Source organism: Schistocerca piceifrons, chromosome 10, assembly GCF_021461385.2.
Source record: "Schistocerca piceifrons isolate TAMUIC-IGC-003096 chromosome 10, iqSchPice1.1, whole genome shotgun sequence".
In the NCBI taxonomy this organism is placed as follows: domain Eukaryota; kingdom Metazoa; phylum Arthropoda; class Insecta; order Orthoptera; family Acrididae; genus Schistocerca; species Schistocerca piceifrons.
Genome location: NC_060147.1, coordinates 133461714 through 133481495, shown reverse-complemented (window position 1 = coordinate 133481495; position 19782 = coordinate 133461714). Strand labels below are relative to the sequence as shown.

At 39.2% G+C, this 19782-nt stretch overlaps 1 protein-coding gene across 1 annotated transcript; it reads left to right on the top strand.

Moving 5' to 3' along the window:
- Positions 1-1816: 1816 nt before the first annotated feature.
- On the top strand, positions 1817-16433 carry LOC124718840 (signal peptidase complex catalytic subunit SEC11A). The gene is made up of 5 exons (XM_047244464.1): positions 1817-1986; positions 2094-2203; positions 8242-8391; positions 12037-12214; positions 14787-16433. Exons 1-5 carry the CDS (start codon positions 1939-1941, stop codon positions 14835-14837), a joined length of 537 nt encoding a protein of 178 aa, XP_047100420.1. The 5' UTR covers positions 1817-1938; the 3' UTR covers positions 14838-16433.
- Positions 16434-19782: the final 3349 nt, after the last annotated feature.

Here is a 19782-nt window from a genome sequence, read left to right as displayed (position 1 = left end):
CTCATATACCTTCAGTCAGTTGTTTGGATCTTGGCCATCGTCACCAGAGAACCCAGAAGGATGTCTCATGTGGTGGAACACAGTTGCTGTCATCATAACATCCTCTTCTTCTTCTGCCTCCGATAGACTGCGATCTGTTGAATATGGCTCGAACTCGGGATTCTGGCCACGTCAACGGCGGCTCTGTCGTGCCCTTATTGGAGCCACTGTGTCGTCGATAATGTGCGCTATCACAATTTCCAATACCCAGTGTCTCCACCAGAATGATGTCACGAAGAAGAAGATTTATTCAGCACTTGCACATACAAGAGCACGGAGCGAACTGCCTCCAGCCAGAACACACAGTATATACACAGCTACAGAACAGTCCAGTACAGTGAGTCTTGACATTTGTGGATACTTCTAGAATGTACTCACACCGAATACAGAAATTAAAACTGTACAGTCCAGGTGCGACCCATGACGCAGGAGTTTGGTGTCAAACCACCACACCACGGAGCTACTGAGCTTCTTCTGCAACAATATTAAGGTAATCTTGTTTGTTTGTGGTAATTATGGATACAAACACCAGAGTGAGTGGTAAATTTTTTCAGATAATTATTGATAAAAACACCAGAGTGCACTGCTATTAAATAAAAAATCAAACATCTCAGACATTGTTCATTATTGATTCTAAAGGCGAGTGCACACATATGATTTTTGTACGGTTACTGTTTTGTCACTCTTGCCCAGTCTGTGGATGTACATATACGAAGATGTGCACATGTTGCAACATGACAGCTGTGTGACACTTTTGTCTGCCACCCTGCGAACAAGCCCATGACAAAAATATCACTGCAGGACGAGGTTTCTATACCACGCGCACACAGGTGATAAAATTGTCACTCTCCATGCATGCGTTCTCCACTCCAAATCTGCTTTCTGACTCTCGACACAGGCGAATGACAAGCAACCATTGCATCAACATCTTCACACAATGTGACTGTGTGCGAGAATGTTATTTTTATACAAGAAGGGTTATTCGGACATAAATATTAAAATTAAAGGATGAAAAGAAATCAGTAAAATAACATTTTCAAGTTACAGTGAAGAAAACTTTTCTATCATGGTGCAGACATCACTTGTACATGCTAGCTGTAGCCAATTGTGAAGATGTTTACTAATGAAGAAAGACTTTTTGCTGTAAAAACTTTGTACAAGGGTGGTTATAATTTAATAATAAATGAGTGGAATAATAATTTCAGTAATGAGATGCTAGGAAAACGCAAACAATTGAGAACTTAAAAAGAAGCAATTTACAACGCTCTTGCAGACATTGATTCTAATATTTGACTGTTTTAACAAGTCTGCTTACACTGATTCTTATATACGACTGTTTAAACAACTCTAAGTGTCCGAGATCATCTGACGAAATGTATCAGCAAAGATGGAAACAATTCAAGAAAGAACTTTATAAATAATCCTGTAGCTTCAATGAAGTGTTCAGCAACTTCAGAATTCCAGTTGTTTCTTTTTATTCAATTAGATTATGATGGATAGCGTCTTTTTGCCTATCTTGCATGTACTCTGAGACATATCACAGCATACTTGTAAAGTCGGCAGTGGACATACTGACTGCCATTAAAACATTTTTCACATGGCAAACAGCTTTTTCAACTTTCATATGCTGAGTAGAGCATATGCTGTAAATCATATGTAGCACTGTAGGACAACGGAAATGTACCTCTGGTAATCTCTAAAACAATATTTATTGTTGAGGTCAATGATTTGCATTTCCATTGCCAACATTTCTGTACAGGTGGTGAGTTATGTTGGCAGCACAGCGGCTTGAATGTTGTGGCGATCGGCGAGGGACTGACGTGTACGAACGATATTTTTGTTTATGGCTCGATAGCATTTGAAATTTACGGAAACTTCCTGTAAAACCAAGACGCAAAAATGTTTGCCAGTATGTTTGACGAGGTGGCGCGTATGAACAAGCGCCAGGTATGTTTTTTTAAACGCTGAACTCAATGAAACATATTGCATATGTGTACCATGAATCGTGCATATGTTTATAGCTTTTCACTATTAATTCGAATACTCTTTTTCAGTTCCTCTACCAAGTCCTGAGTTTCGGAATGATAGTATCGTCGGCGCTTATGATATGGAAAGGTCTTATGGTTGTTACAGGCAGTGAAAGTCCAATAGTAGTCGTACTAAGGTCAGTATTTGGCACCTTCTCAAGTGTTCTGATGATTTGTTAGTGAATAACACTGCCTATCAAGTGATTGTGACTGAAGTGATAATAATTTACTTTTTCTGCAGAGACATAGATAATTTTGTAGGTCAGTATAAAAGCAGGAGACGCCAGTTTTGCTCGCTTAGGCGTCTGAAGTAGTGTCAGTGCGAGGTGCTATCGTGTTAGTATCTTCAGCTTAATATGTATTACGTATGAAATATTACACTTCGTTACTGGAAACACTCGAAGGCAAACTAATGTTTAAAAAGAACTTAATGGAAAAATTTTGATCGTAATAATTTGCCTGCTCTTTACTGGTTTGGGTGTGCGCTTATAGCAGCAGTAATGTTATAAGCGTTTCTCACTGTATGTGTGTTTGAATATTGTATAAGCAGTGGGATTGGTGTAGAGGGAAAGTGAGCTAATGCCCACGTAAAACTATTGTATTATTTCTTTAAGCATTGACTGCTTTGTGTGAGTAATTGACATCACAGTATTGTAACTTTTTTTATTTATCATCTTTTACGCAGTAGCGAAATATGCTGTTACACATACCTATCTTGTACAGCAAAAGTGAATGCTTGGCTGTGACTCAAACCTCTTTTTCTGTAATTGTTGTTGTCAGACTAATATTGATCATCTCTAATGGCTTTGTCATTGATGCAACATAGCTGCACGGGCAAACATTACTCAAATGGGAACATCGCTGAATTGTTTATTTGTTGCTCTAAAGAGAGTTTTGAAACTCCCAGTTATTTATAAACCTCAGGGAGTGCAGTAGTCTTTTGTTGTTTTCAGTAGTTAGCCAAATGATGGTCAAAATACGTTTGTTACAAGCACATTGCACTCAGCACCATATGTTGTATATGTAGGTGTTGCTAGAAGACTGGCATTTTGGAAACTACATTTGAGTCAGCAGTTGTTGAATTAAAAGGCATATGGATATACAGCCCAACAGACAAGAAATGGTTGTTGCAAATTTTACATTATTATATAATAGCAGATTCACTACGTAAGTGGAAAAAGATGTCAGTGTACTGCAACCAGACATTAAATTGGGTAGAAAGTTGATAGGCTGTCGAAGCATAGAATTTACTCTTTACTTATGCCTTCTGATCAGTTTTGGAGGTGTAATGTGGCTGTCACCCTTCCCTAGCTTTGTGTGTTCTTTGAATGCTTATGTTCCACTCACAGATTGCGTCTTTGTGCAGATGATCTGCCAAAGGCACTGAGGCACACAGCCTGCATTCAAGGAAAATGGTTATCCCTCATTGACATATTGCACAGCGTTAACAAGAAATAATCATGTCTGTCAAAATCATGTCCATCAGAAGATGAACGGGGTAGTGTGCTACTAAACTCCCGGGCACTCTTGCGTGTATTTGGGCAATATTTTGACATATTTAATCAGAATCTATGGAAGTATTATCTTCAAGTAATGTGCAAAGACTTTTAACTCTTCTTGGATCAGTGGAAGATGACGTGGGTTTGCAGATGAGTTTAAAAAACACCATGCCAATGTGGCAAGGCCTACATAGGAGAAAGGTGTTGGAATGTATATGTATTTTTTATTTATCTTGTGGATTAAATATTGTACAAAAAGTACGCATAATATAAGACAAGTTAATTTTAATTAAGAAAGAAGCATTTTCAGAACATTGTTCTCTCTAAAAATTACACAGTGAGAATGGAAACAGAAAACATGCTAATTAATGAATGTAGTAACACACAGAGTATACAAGTAATGAATATGAGCAACTAAGAAATATGTAGGCAAATAGTGCCACTCTTGAATTTACCCAAAGATTCATTGAAATGCAGAAATGATGAAAATGATCACTGGAAATAAAACGGGAGGAAAATAACATTCAAAAATACATTAAATTTACCATTAAGAATGCACAGACAATGACATTTACTACTAATAAAAGGTTTACATGCATAAGAAGTGTTAAACTTGTGAGAAGTGTAACTGAAATGTACGTGTATGCTGTAGAATTGTAGGCTACTGTTTTACCTGCAAATGTTCTACACTCCATCACAGTGTTTCCCAAAGGAAGCAGAAGTTTCTTGTTTGACAACTCAGCTTGCATTTAGTTTGTAATATTTAATTAACAAATTCTTAATTTTTCACTTTCAAGAATTCTTGTACCAAATAGAAGCAATGATTTGTTGGAAATGCCATTAGTTTATTTTTAAAAACGTGATGTGGAGCAAGTTTTTGATCTACAATCTTATTGTGTGGTATGACACCAAGGTGAATTATAGATGTTTGGTATGATTTTGTCCTCGAAAAGATTTGGTGGATGTTTCGAATTACTGAAGCGTCTGATTAAACCCGTCTGCTCTGACCCATGATGTCACAAATATTGTGGGAACGACCATTCACCATGACTCCAGTATGGCGCCTATGACGCCATTATATAAACATGACAACAACCATGAAAATAGATCGAAAAACCAACATAAACATCGTCCTCCAAAAATATAATCAAACTAACAGGACAAGCATGGGAAACTGGGGGTTTTTGGGTGGGGACAAACTAAATACACAAACACACCACCATCCCAAACCTTGCAAAACGATGACATAAATCGATTAACACAAAATTCCCAAATTTTGACCTATATCAGTCGACAGCAGCTGACAATATCAAAAAATCATAGCTACAACCGCACATTAGAATCGGACACCTCCCTTCACCTATATAGGTCAGCAGCAGCTCATGATACCAAAACACACGTATCTATGAGAACATATTGAAATCAAACACTTCCCATTACCTATAAAGCTCAAAAATAACTAATGATACCAAAAAATTTAAATCAAGTACTTCTCCAAAGATATCTAAATCAACCCCAAGTGCCAATACCAAAACATAAACCACCTACACACACAGAAAATACCGCCGACCAAACAACACAGAAATACCCCACCAACCATCATAGCACACGAAAAATACACGCAAAAAACTACTACTTACCACAAAAGAGTTCCGGCACTACACCCTAGGTCAGACACCACAATCACACACAGCCCCAGCCCCAAAAACACACACACACACACACACACACACACACACCACACACACACACACACACACACACACACACACCATGTCCCAACCCACCCACAACCTACCAACCCCCCTCCCACCCAACCTCCACCCTCTCCCCCAAAATCAAAGATCCATCAACAAATAAAAACCAAACAATAAACAACTCTCAATCACACGCTACAACTCAAGAACAGCTGCAACAAAACAGATCCTCCACAACATAAACATATAACAACCACCCACCCACCCACCTACCTACCTACACAAACATTACCAACAACTACACCCCCTCTCCCCACCACCTGAGCTGCAGCCCCCCCCCCCCCCCCCTCCCCCTCACAACACATCCTTAACCAACCACCTTCGGCCTATACATTTTACTAATAGACCTTAAAAACCCCAAAAAATGCAATAATCCCCAAGGACGCTCTTCCGCCAACAATACTCATCTAAATGACACTGAAGGTTAGAAGAGTGCCTCTTCCCCCTCCAAATAACTGACTTAACTGCCCCCCCCCCCCCCCCAAAAAAAAAAAAACCTGTCATACTTGTACATGCCCCAGTCTCATAATTCTTACATTCTAATCTATGGTTAACAACTAAATGATCATACCCCCTCTGGCTCAAACCCCTGTAACATGAAAAAGCATTGCAAACTACTGTGCTACCCTCCTCCATAAACTCCTCAATTAATCCCACCAATTCCCTTTTCATTCGCCCCTCCTAAACCCTAAAAACACTCTCAGAAAAACTACCCCCTGATACAGCAGCCCCCCACACCCATAAACCAACCGGAGACTTACCCTACCATGCTTCCTCTTCACAAACTGCAACTCTTCAACCTCCACGACCACCCTAGGCCCACCCAACTTACCCCTGTACTTAATATATTCAGAACAAACTTCCCTACAAAATGAAAACCAGTCATAAACTGTCCTCTCACTCACACCAATGTCATGTGCACAAAACCTATTGGAGGATCTATAACAAAAATAATATGTCATTAACACTATCTCTCACATGCCTGACCTAGACCTTTCGAACCAGGTACCACGCCTTTTGAAGCGCTATAGGTTGTCCCTAAGGCATCGCCACTTGTAGCAGTCCCTTGTCCGAGATGCCAGAACTCTAGCCAATCGCATGTTCTGCCGACACACGCTTCATTTCAGCCAACAGCCCAAATAACTGTAAGAATTTTATCAGGGACAGCGTATCGTCACCTGTTTCTGCCCATAAATGAGAAGAGTTATATTCATCAGTCATATCCATATCTAACAAAACCAGCAACAAATTAAATTAAACAACTCATCACGCGGCATACAGCAAACAGCACTACAATAACTTTGACAAAACACAAACTTAATTTTTAACTAACTGAAACCAATTTCTGTCAAAGACCAGTCACAGATGACACCTGAACAGATCATGCAGCAACACCAAAATGGTCCCAGTACACCACATACACGTGAACCATAAACACGCCACCAGAGGACACCACCAACTGCAACGAAACTACATCTACAAACACAGCAAACTCATAAAGTCAACTCTGTGATGTCGTGACGTCACACCACAACACCCTTACATCACGGGTCAAATCCAATGGGTGGGGTCGGACGCCTTAGTTGACCTGGATATTCATTGTCCTCTGGTAAAATGTGTGTGTATATCCTTGGTTTGGATTAAGTTTTCCTGTTCTTATGAGGTATTCCCTGGTGAATGTGTTTGTTTCTTGGATGAACAGGCATGAGATGTTTAGAACATGAAGTTTTATGAAGTGATATTTACAGGACTCCATCTTTTTTGAGACCACAAATTATCCTCAGTGCTATTTTTTGTAGTTGAAATATTATATGTATTATATACTATATATTATATTTATTATATATTAGTTGAATTTCCCAAGATGATGATTCCATAGTGGAGCAACGAGTTAAACTCTATATGAAGTGCTTGTTACTGTGAGTTTACTTGTATAGATTTCAGTATTTTTAGTCCATAGCACAATGATGCTCAGACTTCCTGTGATAGGTTGTGTATATGTGTATGCCGTTTTAAATTCTGTTGAACCCAAAGACCGAAAGCTTTGTTGCACTTAACATTGTCAGTTATACCATTATTTAAACTTTGGTTAATAGTTTCTTGGCAGGATGAGGGAATGAAATGGAAGTTGATACACACAGTTTTTCCACAATTTACAATTAGGCAACTTTTGTTAAACCACTCAGTCTTTTCAGTGTTATCAGAAACTGACTGAAGGCCTTCAGGATTACATCCAGTCAACACTATGCTTGTATCAGTAAAGAGGATAGTTTTTTGTGAGCTCATGTAATCAACAAGATCTCAGGGAAGTAGTCGCTGCCAACACTGGAAAAATACAGGTTCCTAGCGGTTCACAAGTAGAGAGAAAACAAGATGCAAAGGAAAGAAATGTTTGATCTGCCGTGTTTATATTCATAAATATCTACTCAAACAAATAAAAATTTTAAGTTATCGTGTACTAAAAAGCTGCTTTTATTCTGGTGGGTTACTATATTTTGTAGAATTTACCACAGGAATTCCAGCAAGAACATGCATTACTTTTTTTTCTACTTATTAAATGTGACCACTTGAGTTGTCAATTTCTTAATTGCTTGGCTGAATTTTGAATCTGTGTAACACATTTAGTGCCTTATAACATTTATTTCACCATTCAGTAGTGTGCAATGTAACATTGTCACTTTGAGATGCCATTTAGTGTGGATCATTTACCATTTGCGGAGACTTTGTTGATGTGTTCCATTCACTTGCAGCATGAATCAGCTTTAATGAAATCACAAACTGCAAAATTCATTGGATTAACTTAAGTAATTTTAATTTCCCATCGTAAAATTTGCTAGCTTCATTCCATATTGACTTTTTTTCCCCTCAGGAGAAAATATAGATAAAAACATATATGTGACACAAATTCATCCCTTGCAGTGGGAGCATGGAACCTGCATTCCATCGAGGCGACCTTCTGTTCCTGACCAATTATCAGGACGAGCCTGTCCGTGTTGGCGAGATCGTCGTGTTCAAGGTCGAGGGCCGTGACATTCCAATTGTTCATCGTGTACTTATTTTGCATGAGAAGTAAGTATATTGTGAATCTAAACTTGTCTTGCACTGGCTGCTTGCTGCTGTATGCAATTTGCTGAAAAACGATTTCGGTGGTGATGTTAAATGTCAGCCCTGAAGTTTTAGGTAGCTGAGCTATTAATGAAGAAATCCACTTGGTTTACAAGCCACATCAATTCGAATAGAACACATGAACTGACACGGTGTTTCACATTCATAGACATGATAGCAACATCTGGAGCGTTCTAGATAGTCTGAAGTGATGCATGTGCAGGAACATGAGTTGGGCAGCTCATAGCAGCCCCAGCGTGTAGGCGGTGCAAAGGGCTAGTATCACATTTGAAACTGTCACTTCCACCTACCTAGAAGTGTCAAGCATCTGTCTTGGCTTTTGCCAGTACCCAAAGCCTGCCTCCACGCCCTACAAAGAATTTTAGCCCTGGTCTCTCTTAGAACTGTTGCAGTATATTATGATTTTGGATGTCTCCTTATAATAAAATACCAATATGATTACATAAGAACCAAAACTCTCATCTTTTTATATTGTACTTAATGTCCATTTTCCAGACAGTGACTTGTCAAGCTTCGTATATTTAATATGTCACGTGTTCCGCAACAGTACAAATAGTTAGATCTGTACTGCTTTTGCAGGTAACACTGTAAACACTGGGCACTTGGACAGCTATGCCGTCTTTTACAGGGTGTAACATATCTTGTACGTGGGCCACAACAGTGGTTTCAGTCCTTGTTTCTGCAACAAACATCCTATCTTGCTGCTCATTGGCCCACAGTGGAGCAGGAAAGCAGCCGGCTTGGCCTTTTCTGCTAATTCAGGGGCATTCTTCGTTGCTGGAATTTGAAAGTGTTTGCACTATCCCACTTGCCGTAAATATTTACTCTGAATATGTGCCGCAAGTGCTGCAGTTCAGTCTGTAGGCAGTCATCCGAAATAATCTTTTCTCTGTGTTTCCCTGAGTTCAGGACTGCTTTCTTGTCTACAGGATGGTGAAAACTATTTGCATTCAAGTACCAGTCAGTGTGCATTGGTTTCCTGTGCACCGAATGACCAACCTGGCCTCGTATCTTTCGCACAACTGGAACATCCGATAATGATACCTTGCTGTAGCTCCCCATCTCAACAGTGAATTTAATCATGAAACGGATCCATACATGTGATTCACAAACTGCTGAAACGCATTTTCACGATGATGCCAAATGAGGAAGATGATGTCAGTGTACCGTAGGAAGCAAAAAGACACAACAGCACAGCGTTCTGGACATGCTCCTAGAGGCCTTAAAGAAGTTTTTGACTGCTGGAGATGGTGGAACCCCCTTGCTCTGCCATCTGTAACCTCCTAAGATTCGTTGAGGTACAGGAAGTACTTTGTCGTTAGGGACAACTTGTCGATCCAACGTTCTTTTAATTTAAAAGAAATGTCAGTCATAAAAGCTTGTAATTGAGCTTTTAGTTTAAATAGTCTTGTTAAGGTCTTGCCCTGAATAACCGTCTAACGTTGGTGTGGAACAGTCGTGTTTTATGTCTGCTCCCATAATCTTTCACACAATACTGGAAACAATTGGCAGTGAAGAGGGCATGGTTTAACATAATTTTTACTGTTTCATCAAGAACCCGTTTTAAACTTGGCAGCATTTTCATTATCATAAGTGCTCGCCGGTGCAGGACGTAATGGCTGGAACCACACTTTGGCAGGGAAGGGCGGGAGGGAGGGGGCACGCATGTGTAGTGACGAGTGCTGAGTGACCATGTATCTACTCGTGTAAACTAAATCTTGTTTATAGTTTTTGATCCTAGTGTTATTGTTGCCCATTTTCAGCTGTTGTGCAGCGAGAGAAAAAATAACTTAAATAAAACGAGCATCGATGTGATATTTGTAAGAGCTGTTTTTCTCAGTGTGTGACAAGACTTGATGTGCTTTGTTCTTTATGATTTTATAATTTTGGTGGAGCCCCAGGTCTCTGCAGAGCACAATATGAGCATCCCTGCTCTAATAAATATAGCACATTCAGATGGTGGTGCTCGGTGTTCAGAACTACAGTGGCATTCCCTCTATCAGGTGCCAAGACATAATAAAAGTAAGCTGTGGTTTCCTACAGGCTAATATTAGATTTCGGCAGCTTAGCTTTTGTCTGGATACAGCTAGTAGTTAACTTGACGTTCTGAACTGCATCGTATGAGAAATGCCTAATGCAGTGCTCTATTGGCAGATATTGTGGGACTAGAGAAAAATTAAGACCTTTACTCATTGTCACAACAGCTGTCATCCAGTTATTGGTTGGAAAAAATTAACAACTGTTCTATGGATCTTATTGGACTCTCAGGTCAGTTCTGTCAAAAGTTAAGCTGTCCCGCTTGGTACATTGCTTACTTTGAACAAACTCCCAGACTATTCTGCTGCCGTGGCTACATCTACCCACTCCTATATCATTTAAAAGGAAATTAAAAGAATTTCTTAATGGCAACGCCTTCTACTCATTAAATGAATTTTTGGATACAGTAAGTGGGTAATTTCCCCAACCCCCACAAAAAAAGCCAAGTGTCATGTAATATTTTGTTTAATGTAATATCTTGTATAGACACCTTTTATTAACCTGACACGTTCCACATCATTACGAAGTGTCGTATTCATGATCTATGGAACAAGTACTAATCTAATCTAACTGAATGCCGAGAATGTTGTTGACAGTCAAGTGGGTTTTTGATGTTAAGATCAAGCTTATACTTTGTCGTCCTCACAATGATGTGACTAGTCTTGTTCGAAATTCCATCTGTTCATTGCCTGGAAAACAGATACGGAATAAAATTTGAAAATATGAGTCTTGCAGCCATACATTATCATTTTGGTATTCAGTTATAAAGGAGGGGGCTGAGATTAGAATAAACCCCAACATTTTTAACAGAGACTCATAGAAGATCGGAGTTACTATTAGCTGCCCAACTCGCCTTCCTGTCGATACATCATTTCGGCCCCTCTCAAAGGTTCCAGATGCTGCTATTGTGCGTACATTACCTGAACAATATGCTTGCCATGGCAGGTGGTAGTTTCTACTCCTGATGATGATGGGACAGTTTCAGAGACAACTGTAGACAGCTCAAGTTTTTTATTTGATGTGATGCACGCATAAACTGAGAAGATTTTAAGAGGCATGGCACTGTGAAAGACTTGGAGGACAAATTTAACCTTCACCCCACCCATCCATCCATTCCTCCCTCCCTTATCTTTACTCCTTCCTTCTTTTGTGCCCTCCCACCCACCCACCTCCACTTGATCCACATAATGTACCCCTTCGTTTTTGTTTTGTGTGGGCATATGAGCCGGAACTACTTTGTCATGAGCAGTATACATTATTTTAGTCTTATAATTTATTTTCTGTCATACTTTTAAACTTGCTCAGTTAATGCTTTCATTAGGAGTGAAAATTAATGTTCTCTGGAGGAAAATAATACAATATCGTCAGCAGAACAAAGGTAGTTCAGATATGTTTCATTAACGTATACTCCTCTGTTTTCTCAGTTTTTGGATCTGAAAACTTGATGATACAGGATCTCCTTTTTATAACAACATAGTGAAATTATTTGTAAATGAACTTAAGATATGTACTTTTGTATCTCTAATGCTCCAATACCTTGTTGCCTGGCAGGGAGAATGGGACTGTAAAGTTTCTGACAAAAGGTGATAACAATAATGTGAATGACCGAGGGTTGTACGCCCGTGGGCAGATGTGGCTGACCAAGAAGGACGTCGTCGGGCGGGCCCGTGGATTCCTTCCGTATGTCGGCATGGTCACAATATACATGAACGAATACCCTAAATTCAAGGTCAGTGTAATCACAATTTGTTATGTTCTTGTAATTGTGGGATCTGAGTAACTGTGATGTCATACGTGAGGAATGTGAGAAAGAGAGAGCACTGTATTGGACTTCACACCCAAGTGACCTTATTGTTCCACATTGTTGTTTAGTTTCAGATCATTGTTATTTCAGTGAAATATGATAATAGTGTATGTGGTGATTTCTCGATGGGAGCAGATAGAAATGTGAAGTTTTGTGTGAAAGTAGGCAAAACCTTCACAGAAATCAGAATGAATCTTCACTCTGTAGTAGAGCGTGCACTGCTTTGCAACTTCCCGGCGTTTTAGCCCTGTGGTCTTGAATCGAGAACTTGCCGTTAGCAGTAAACATTCTTACCGATTGAGCTATACTGGCATGTCTCGCGACCTGCCCTCAAAGGTGTACTACTTGGATAGTTCAGATGTAACACTATTTCTGGAGTGTCTGGGTTCAAGTCCCAGTCTAGCACTTTGTTTTGTCTGTCCAGAAGTTTCATTTATGTGAGTGAGTGAGTGTTTGAAATGGTGAAGCTAGGTTGTCAATAGTTCTTCAGTTTCAAAGCTCATCGTGGCTGTATTGAATATGACGGCCAACTAGGAAGATCTTCAAGTTGCAGGTATCAGCAGTGTTCAATGAGTTTACCCAGCTGCATTCTTCTGAGCTACTTGTGCATTATACATGGTGGCCACCCCAGAAGTATTCAGAACTGTTTAAACACAGAGATCTGGTTGTGTCAACCTATAGGAACCAATGTGGCAAATTCTGAGACAACTAAATTTTAAAATTGATAGTTGCCAAATTATGACACTGCGCTTTTTTGTTTTTAATGGAAATTTAAAAAAGCGGTATTGAGAAGAGCCTTCATAGACGACTTCAACAATCTAATGTCAGGAAATTGATGAAATAGTAACAGGATAATCTGTGTCTCAACATCAGGAGAAGAGTTCCCAGAAACAAGGAAACACACAACTCGGGTACAGTTCAGGCATTACTAATGAAGTTTTTTCAGACTTTCTCAGTGTATACGGTAGTCAAAAAACATTTGAGTCAGTACTACACCAAATTTGTTAGTGAAAGCATGATCATACACGGTATGAAATGGAATGTTTATCCGGACTGAAGATTTCTTGGTAGCAAGGATGTTAACTTGGATGCAGAGTCATAGGCAGATAAAGTAAATTCATGTGTGTTCCAGGGAAATATGTTGTATTGTTAATGACCTTGTAGATAATATTAATAGTGACCTCAGACTTTTGCAGATTGTGCAGTTACATATAATGAAGCATAGTCTGAAAATAAGCTCGATAAATGTCTAGTCATATTATCTTTGTATTATTTCAAACCATGCACTTCACAGAACGAGGAAAAGAGATCAGAGTAGTGTATGACTGCGAGGTGTGTGGGAAAAGTAATGAGACGACTTTTTGTCCGTTACTTTATTTTTTTCAGACAACAGTATTGTCTACTTAGTTGTTCCCTTCAGCAGCTACACAACTGAAAGGCTTGAAGTGGCTGGACCTTTAACCTGTTGATCACATTCTTTTGACTGTTTTCCAGAGTTCCAAAATGACATGCTTTCAAGACATTTTTCAATTTCACGAAAATAAATAAGTCACAAGGGTTCAGTTCAGTTGGATATTGGGGCTGTGGAACCACAGGAATGCTTTTTGAGGTCAAAAATTCTGTGAGGGAAGTGGTCGTTTGACATGGGATATTGTCTTGATGCAGCACACACTTGTCTGCAATGCCTGAACCGTTCGAGGATATGTTCGTAAAACATGTGGTTGACAGGTTTTCCTGGAGGAACAAATTCTTTAAGCATGATACCCCTACTGTAAAAAATGAAATCAGCATTGTTTTGATCTTTGATTTACTCACTCAAGCTTTTTTTGGTCAAGGAGATGTCTCAGGATCCATACTAAAAAAATCCAGGTTTTATCATGTATGAGCACACAACTGAACTTTTTGTGGTCATTGACAATCCTCTCAAGTTGATCAACACGAGCATCTGGAAGGGATGAACACACTGGTCTATGCAAGTAGAACGACACAGCATTGCAGATCGTTTGCAGTGTTGTCAGACTCATTACTTTTCTCAGACACCTCGTATACTATCCAGTGGGTCACAGTTGGAATCTATCAGCTAATATAAAGGAGTGGATGTAACATTTTATAGGGATTCGAAATGGAACGATCACGTAGGCTCAGTCACAGATGGCAGAGTTTGATTCATGGGACTAGGGAAACGCAGTCAATCCACAGAGGAGGTTGCTGACAAGATACTTTTTGTACCCAACCTAGAATATTGCTCATAGTTATGGGAACAGTACGAAGTAGGAGTAACAGGGTATACTGAATGCATACCAAAAAGAGCAGCACAAATAGCCTTAATTTTGTTTTACTCATGGGTGAGTCAAGAATGAACAAGTGAAGAAACAAGGACATACTACAGCTTATATATGTATGGAAGCAAGTGAGAAAAATCTTAAAAGTTCACACAGTATGTGTTTGTCAAATGAAATGTCTTAAACTGACCTTTCTCGATTCCTTCGGCTTACAGATAGCTGTGCTGGCGTGTCTCGGACTGTATGTGCTGGTACATCGAGAATAGTAGAGGGGTGTGGCGTGCGCGGCACTTCGTTCCGTGTGGCCTGCCGCCTGCACCGACTTCTCCTCACCACTGCAGCCCGTGCGCGATGCTATCGGACGCCGGCTTTCGAGCGACACCACCTGTGATACGTTTCGCCTTCCCGAGAGGAAGGCGACGGGATGTCACCGAGCACGTTTGCTCCAGTTGCTGGGGAGGTGGCCACAACATGACAACTTGAACTTGTCACATGAACACTTCGCAAGAATGAGTCTGGCTTGTACGTGTCTATGTGTGTATGTAACTCTGTGTTTGTTAAGGTGACCTTTTTTTATGTATGTATGGGTGTAATGTGTTGTGTTGTGTTGTAGTTGCTAATCTTACAGAGCTTCCCATGTGCTTGGAGACTGCAGGGCTCTAGATCTTGTGTAAAAATGGGGGCCACAAAATAATTCTGTTTTATGGTTTTTTCCCGGCATTCTTGTTAATTTGGGGCAGTATCATCATAGAACGTTACTGTGGTGGTTATCAGGACCAGCTAAAAATACACATTGTATTTCTAGGAAGCTTGTTTATTTAAATGTGGCAAGGCAGATCCATTCATTTTCTATATGTATGTGTGTCTTGGTTTTATCAGAATTGGATCACGTTTCAAAATTTTATCTGCATTGTGGTCTTTTGCTGTAGGAAAATGAGCCATTGTTTCTTACAAAGTGTTCATACTTTGGTAGCTGATAACTAGAGTGAATTTGAAAATTAATTTGGGTACTAGTTATTGTTCATCCTTCTCTATTAAAATCTAAATGCACAATCTTTAAAGCTGATGTAAGTCATTGGTGCTACAAATGATTGTCAATACTGCGTTAGCCCTAATAATTGCCTTATTACTGTTAGTATTATTACTATTATGGTAAAAACTGTCAAATGATTGATTGTGAGACAGAACAGTTGAAGTGTTATTTGCATCATGATGACTAATAGCTAGTATCCAGATGAGAAATTTGTGTTTGGGCTTTATAGAACCTCAGATGGAAGTCATTATTTTATTGACTTCTCTGAGATATTTCAGTTAGAAAATTGTATAAGGAAGTGTACGAAGTTTGCCATTCTATTTATGGTGGTGCTGTCGTAATGTGGGGACTATATGAGGAATTGACTTTACAGACTTGTTACGGAAAATTCTTTGAACAGGTGAGGTGAAGCTCTTTATATGTGCAGTGTAAATGTTTTCATTCTTCCCTTTGTGCAATTTTGTGGCAGTCAGCATTATACATGAGGTGATCTTTAAAAACATATCTGTACAATTTTATAAATTTTGCAGATGCAGTTTGTTTTAAGTCATTCCTAGGTGTTCAAATGAGCTTCATATGCATCAGAAATGTATAAAACTTTTTTTTTTTTAAATTTTTGCTGTGAAATTGTTCAGTTGTTTGTAATTTATTCATTGTAAATGAAGGAAGGCTTTTTCTTTTTTTCTGTTATTGGTCACGTGTGTCATCTTATTTTTAAGGTGAAACATTTCCTGTTTTGCTGTGATCAGTTCATAATGAGCATCGGAAAATTGTAAATGTGAACAAAAGGAAAAGAGCATTTAAATGAATTTCCAACTGTTGAAAAATATCAGTGTAACTGCATTTACCTTTCTTCCCTTAGTGTTCTTCCACAATGGCAAAAGCAAAAAATTAAAAAAGGTAATCCCAAAACACTGTGTAATAATGTGTGAAAGCAGCTGACTTCTGTACGAGGGAGATTACGAGATGGAGCTATGTTTTTGATCAAATAGAAGTAAGACAGGTGATATAGGCAACGGTTTCAGGTTGAATGAAAAAGTTGGTTGTAGATACCGTGAAAACATTTCAGCACAACTGAAACGCACACACGATTAAAATTGTATCTTGGACCAGGTCCCAAACCTGGGACTAGTACTCGTGCAAGAAATTGTATTGCAGAAACATGGCTTAGCTACAGCAGCCTGGGGGAGGTAGGAGAAGTAGTACTGGTGAAAGTAAAGCTTTGAGGACAGGTCGTGAGTCATGTTTGGGTATTTAAGTTGCTAAAGTACTTGGCCCTGTTTTGTCCAGTCATTAGCTCTTGGTCGACCATTCCTTTTGGTGGAATACGTCTGCCTTTCATTATTCATTTAGGCCTCCTGTCATTCTCTCCATACTTTCTAACCAGCATATTTGTTGAGATTTAACAAATTTCTCTATATCTGTCCCTTGTATAAGCTCTTGTATTTCATGGTTGTACCTTATTTCTAACCTTCTGACTCATAAACTTGTGGCAGGATTCTCCTCTCGAATGCCTCAATGTTTATTCATATCTGCTTGTGTTACCATCCAAATTTCTGACCATCTGTAAGAACTGGCCACACAAGGGAATAGTTCTCTTAACACAGTTGGTCTTGTAAGTAGTGTGTTCTAGAATACCTGTTAGTTTGCTTAGTAGGCTCTGTTTCCTGCTTGTATCCTTTCTCTAATACATTGTCTCATTATTACTGCTTTAGAGGACACATAAATAATGGAAGCAGCTGACAGCTTTAAAACATTTATTGGAGGCCTTCAGGTCATGTGGCGGTGTTCTTGCCTTAGAATTGGACATTGCCATCCATTTGACTTTATTTTTTGCCCCTCTTGCTTCCGTTATTGCCTACATTTCATTAAGAGTGTTTGCATCTCTTTAACGTTTGCAGTATCATCTGCATATGCACATGTGACTGGATTTCATTATTGTTTGTATCGTGTATTTTCTTGAAACTCTTGCACGAGAATGAAAATCTGAAAGTTTCCAGTTTTATTATGTGACAGAACTGGAACAGAGATACGAGTATGTACAATGAAAAAGAATGCAAAAAACATTCAAACCAGGGCCATACATGTTTGCTGAAAGGAAGAGTAAGCATGTCAGAAAATTGATGGTAAGCTTGAACACATGCTTAGAAAATGTGCAATGCAGGCTAAGAACGAACAAGGAGAGGAAGGAACTATATAAACAGAGAATAGATGTTTCAGTAGCCCAGTCATAAAGTGCTAGATTATGGCTCCAGAGGTCTGAGGTTTAAACCCTGTCGTGCCCAGGATTTTCAGCTATCATTAATCACTTCTTTCACCTCTGGCCATGTTTGTTAATATGACTAATGCTGAGTACCTCCGCGGTTCAGAGTCCAGGCTAAATTGTTAGTTCCTCTATAACTGACTGGGTCTGTGGGGTCAGAGAAAGGCAGAGGCATGCCATCTCCAATAGGACGGTGCCTTGTAAAGCAGTGTTGTGTCCAAGCTAACCTTCAGGTTGGTGACAGCCGTACTTTTTTAAACAGCGAAAGGTAAGTATGGAGACATGAAGTTATAGAAACCCAGCCTGTGGTGTTACTGAATTCCCACCTGTCGGGCTCTTGTGTGATGTAACATGGTGCTAAATCTTTTCTGTGTGGACACAGGACATCTTTTACAACACAGTATCACATGTCACTGTTTTGTATTTTTTCGTTTACAGTTTATTCTTACTTGAAAAAATCCCAGAACATTAAGATGAACATTGTATCAACAAACACAGGATTAAATGCTTCAGTTGACACAAGAGAATAAAGTGAAAATTTCAGTCCACAAAACTTTAACCAACTAGAAGTAACACCCTTCATTAAAAATAGTTATAAAAATTCTAAATAACATAAGCTGGATGGGGGTTGAAGCAATTTGAAACAGAATTCTGAAAAGTTGTTCCAACTTAACAAGTAATGTCATCAATGATGCATGCACCGTGTCACTGACACGGGAAAATTTTCCAGACAGGTTAAAATATGGAAGCATTAAACCACTTTGTAAGAAAGGTGACAAGATGTACTTAAACAATTGTTGTCCTATTTCCTTACTGACGTTTTTTGAAAATATTCAAAAACATTATGTACTCGAGAGTAGTTGCACGCTTAAGTACAAATAGTATTTAACATATCACAGTTTGGATTCCAGAAAGGTTGCTGGACTGAGAATGCTGTTTATACATTTCACTTATCGGATAGTACAAGCCTTTAATAATAATAAATTGCCAGTTGGGAATTGATGGCTTTACACACATTTGGTTTGAATCTTACTTGACAGACAGAATGCGAAAGGTTGTGCTGAATAGTTCAGACAGTGCCAGGAAGGTAGAAAATTTTAGTGGCGGGGGTAAAATCAAAAAAGGAGTCTCACAGCATTCAACTTTGGGTCCACTCCTATTCCTTATATATGAGGGTATCCATGCTACAGTGGCCTAACCCATAGTACACTGGTTTGTAGGAATGGCCACTGGAAGATATTGACGTTTGCAGAATTGATGTGTAAGGCAGTAATCGTGGTATAAAAAATGTGGTACGATGTCAGGTAATTGGCTATACTTGGAGTTAATTGTAATAGTATTTTTAGACTTTTTTGTGTGGGTTAGGCCACTATTGTTTCGGCACACTTGATCGTAATACACGAATCATGTAGGATAGGCCGTTATTGCTTTACACACTGTAGTCAAACATTGGACAAGATACACATGAGGCATCAATGTTCATCATCCGTATCATCATTTACGGGGATGGTGTCCAGATGTCTTAAAGTTAGGCTAATAACCATGGTACACTGGGGGTACAAATTGCAGCAAGGTCATTAAATCCGTCTTTCTCAATGCACTAACAGCATGTCCATTGGGATATAGTACGTCCAGAGTCTCAGTTACTTTCAACCCTCATTTACCAAAACTGACGTCAGCAAACGGGACATCTGGGTCATTGGAGTACATGTGAAACATGGTATAGAGAGAGGCTGCTCTATACTGAAGCCACTGAATAATGAACCACTGCACCCTGTTATTTTGTGTCGACACTTTACAGTTACGTATGTTTCCCTTCAAATGTACTGTGGACATGAAATCATTCCTTGTTATCGGCATAGCGGTGAAGGGTTGTTTTCGTGTATTGATAATGACATTCATCTAGTGACAGGGT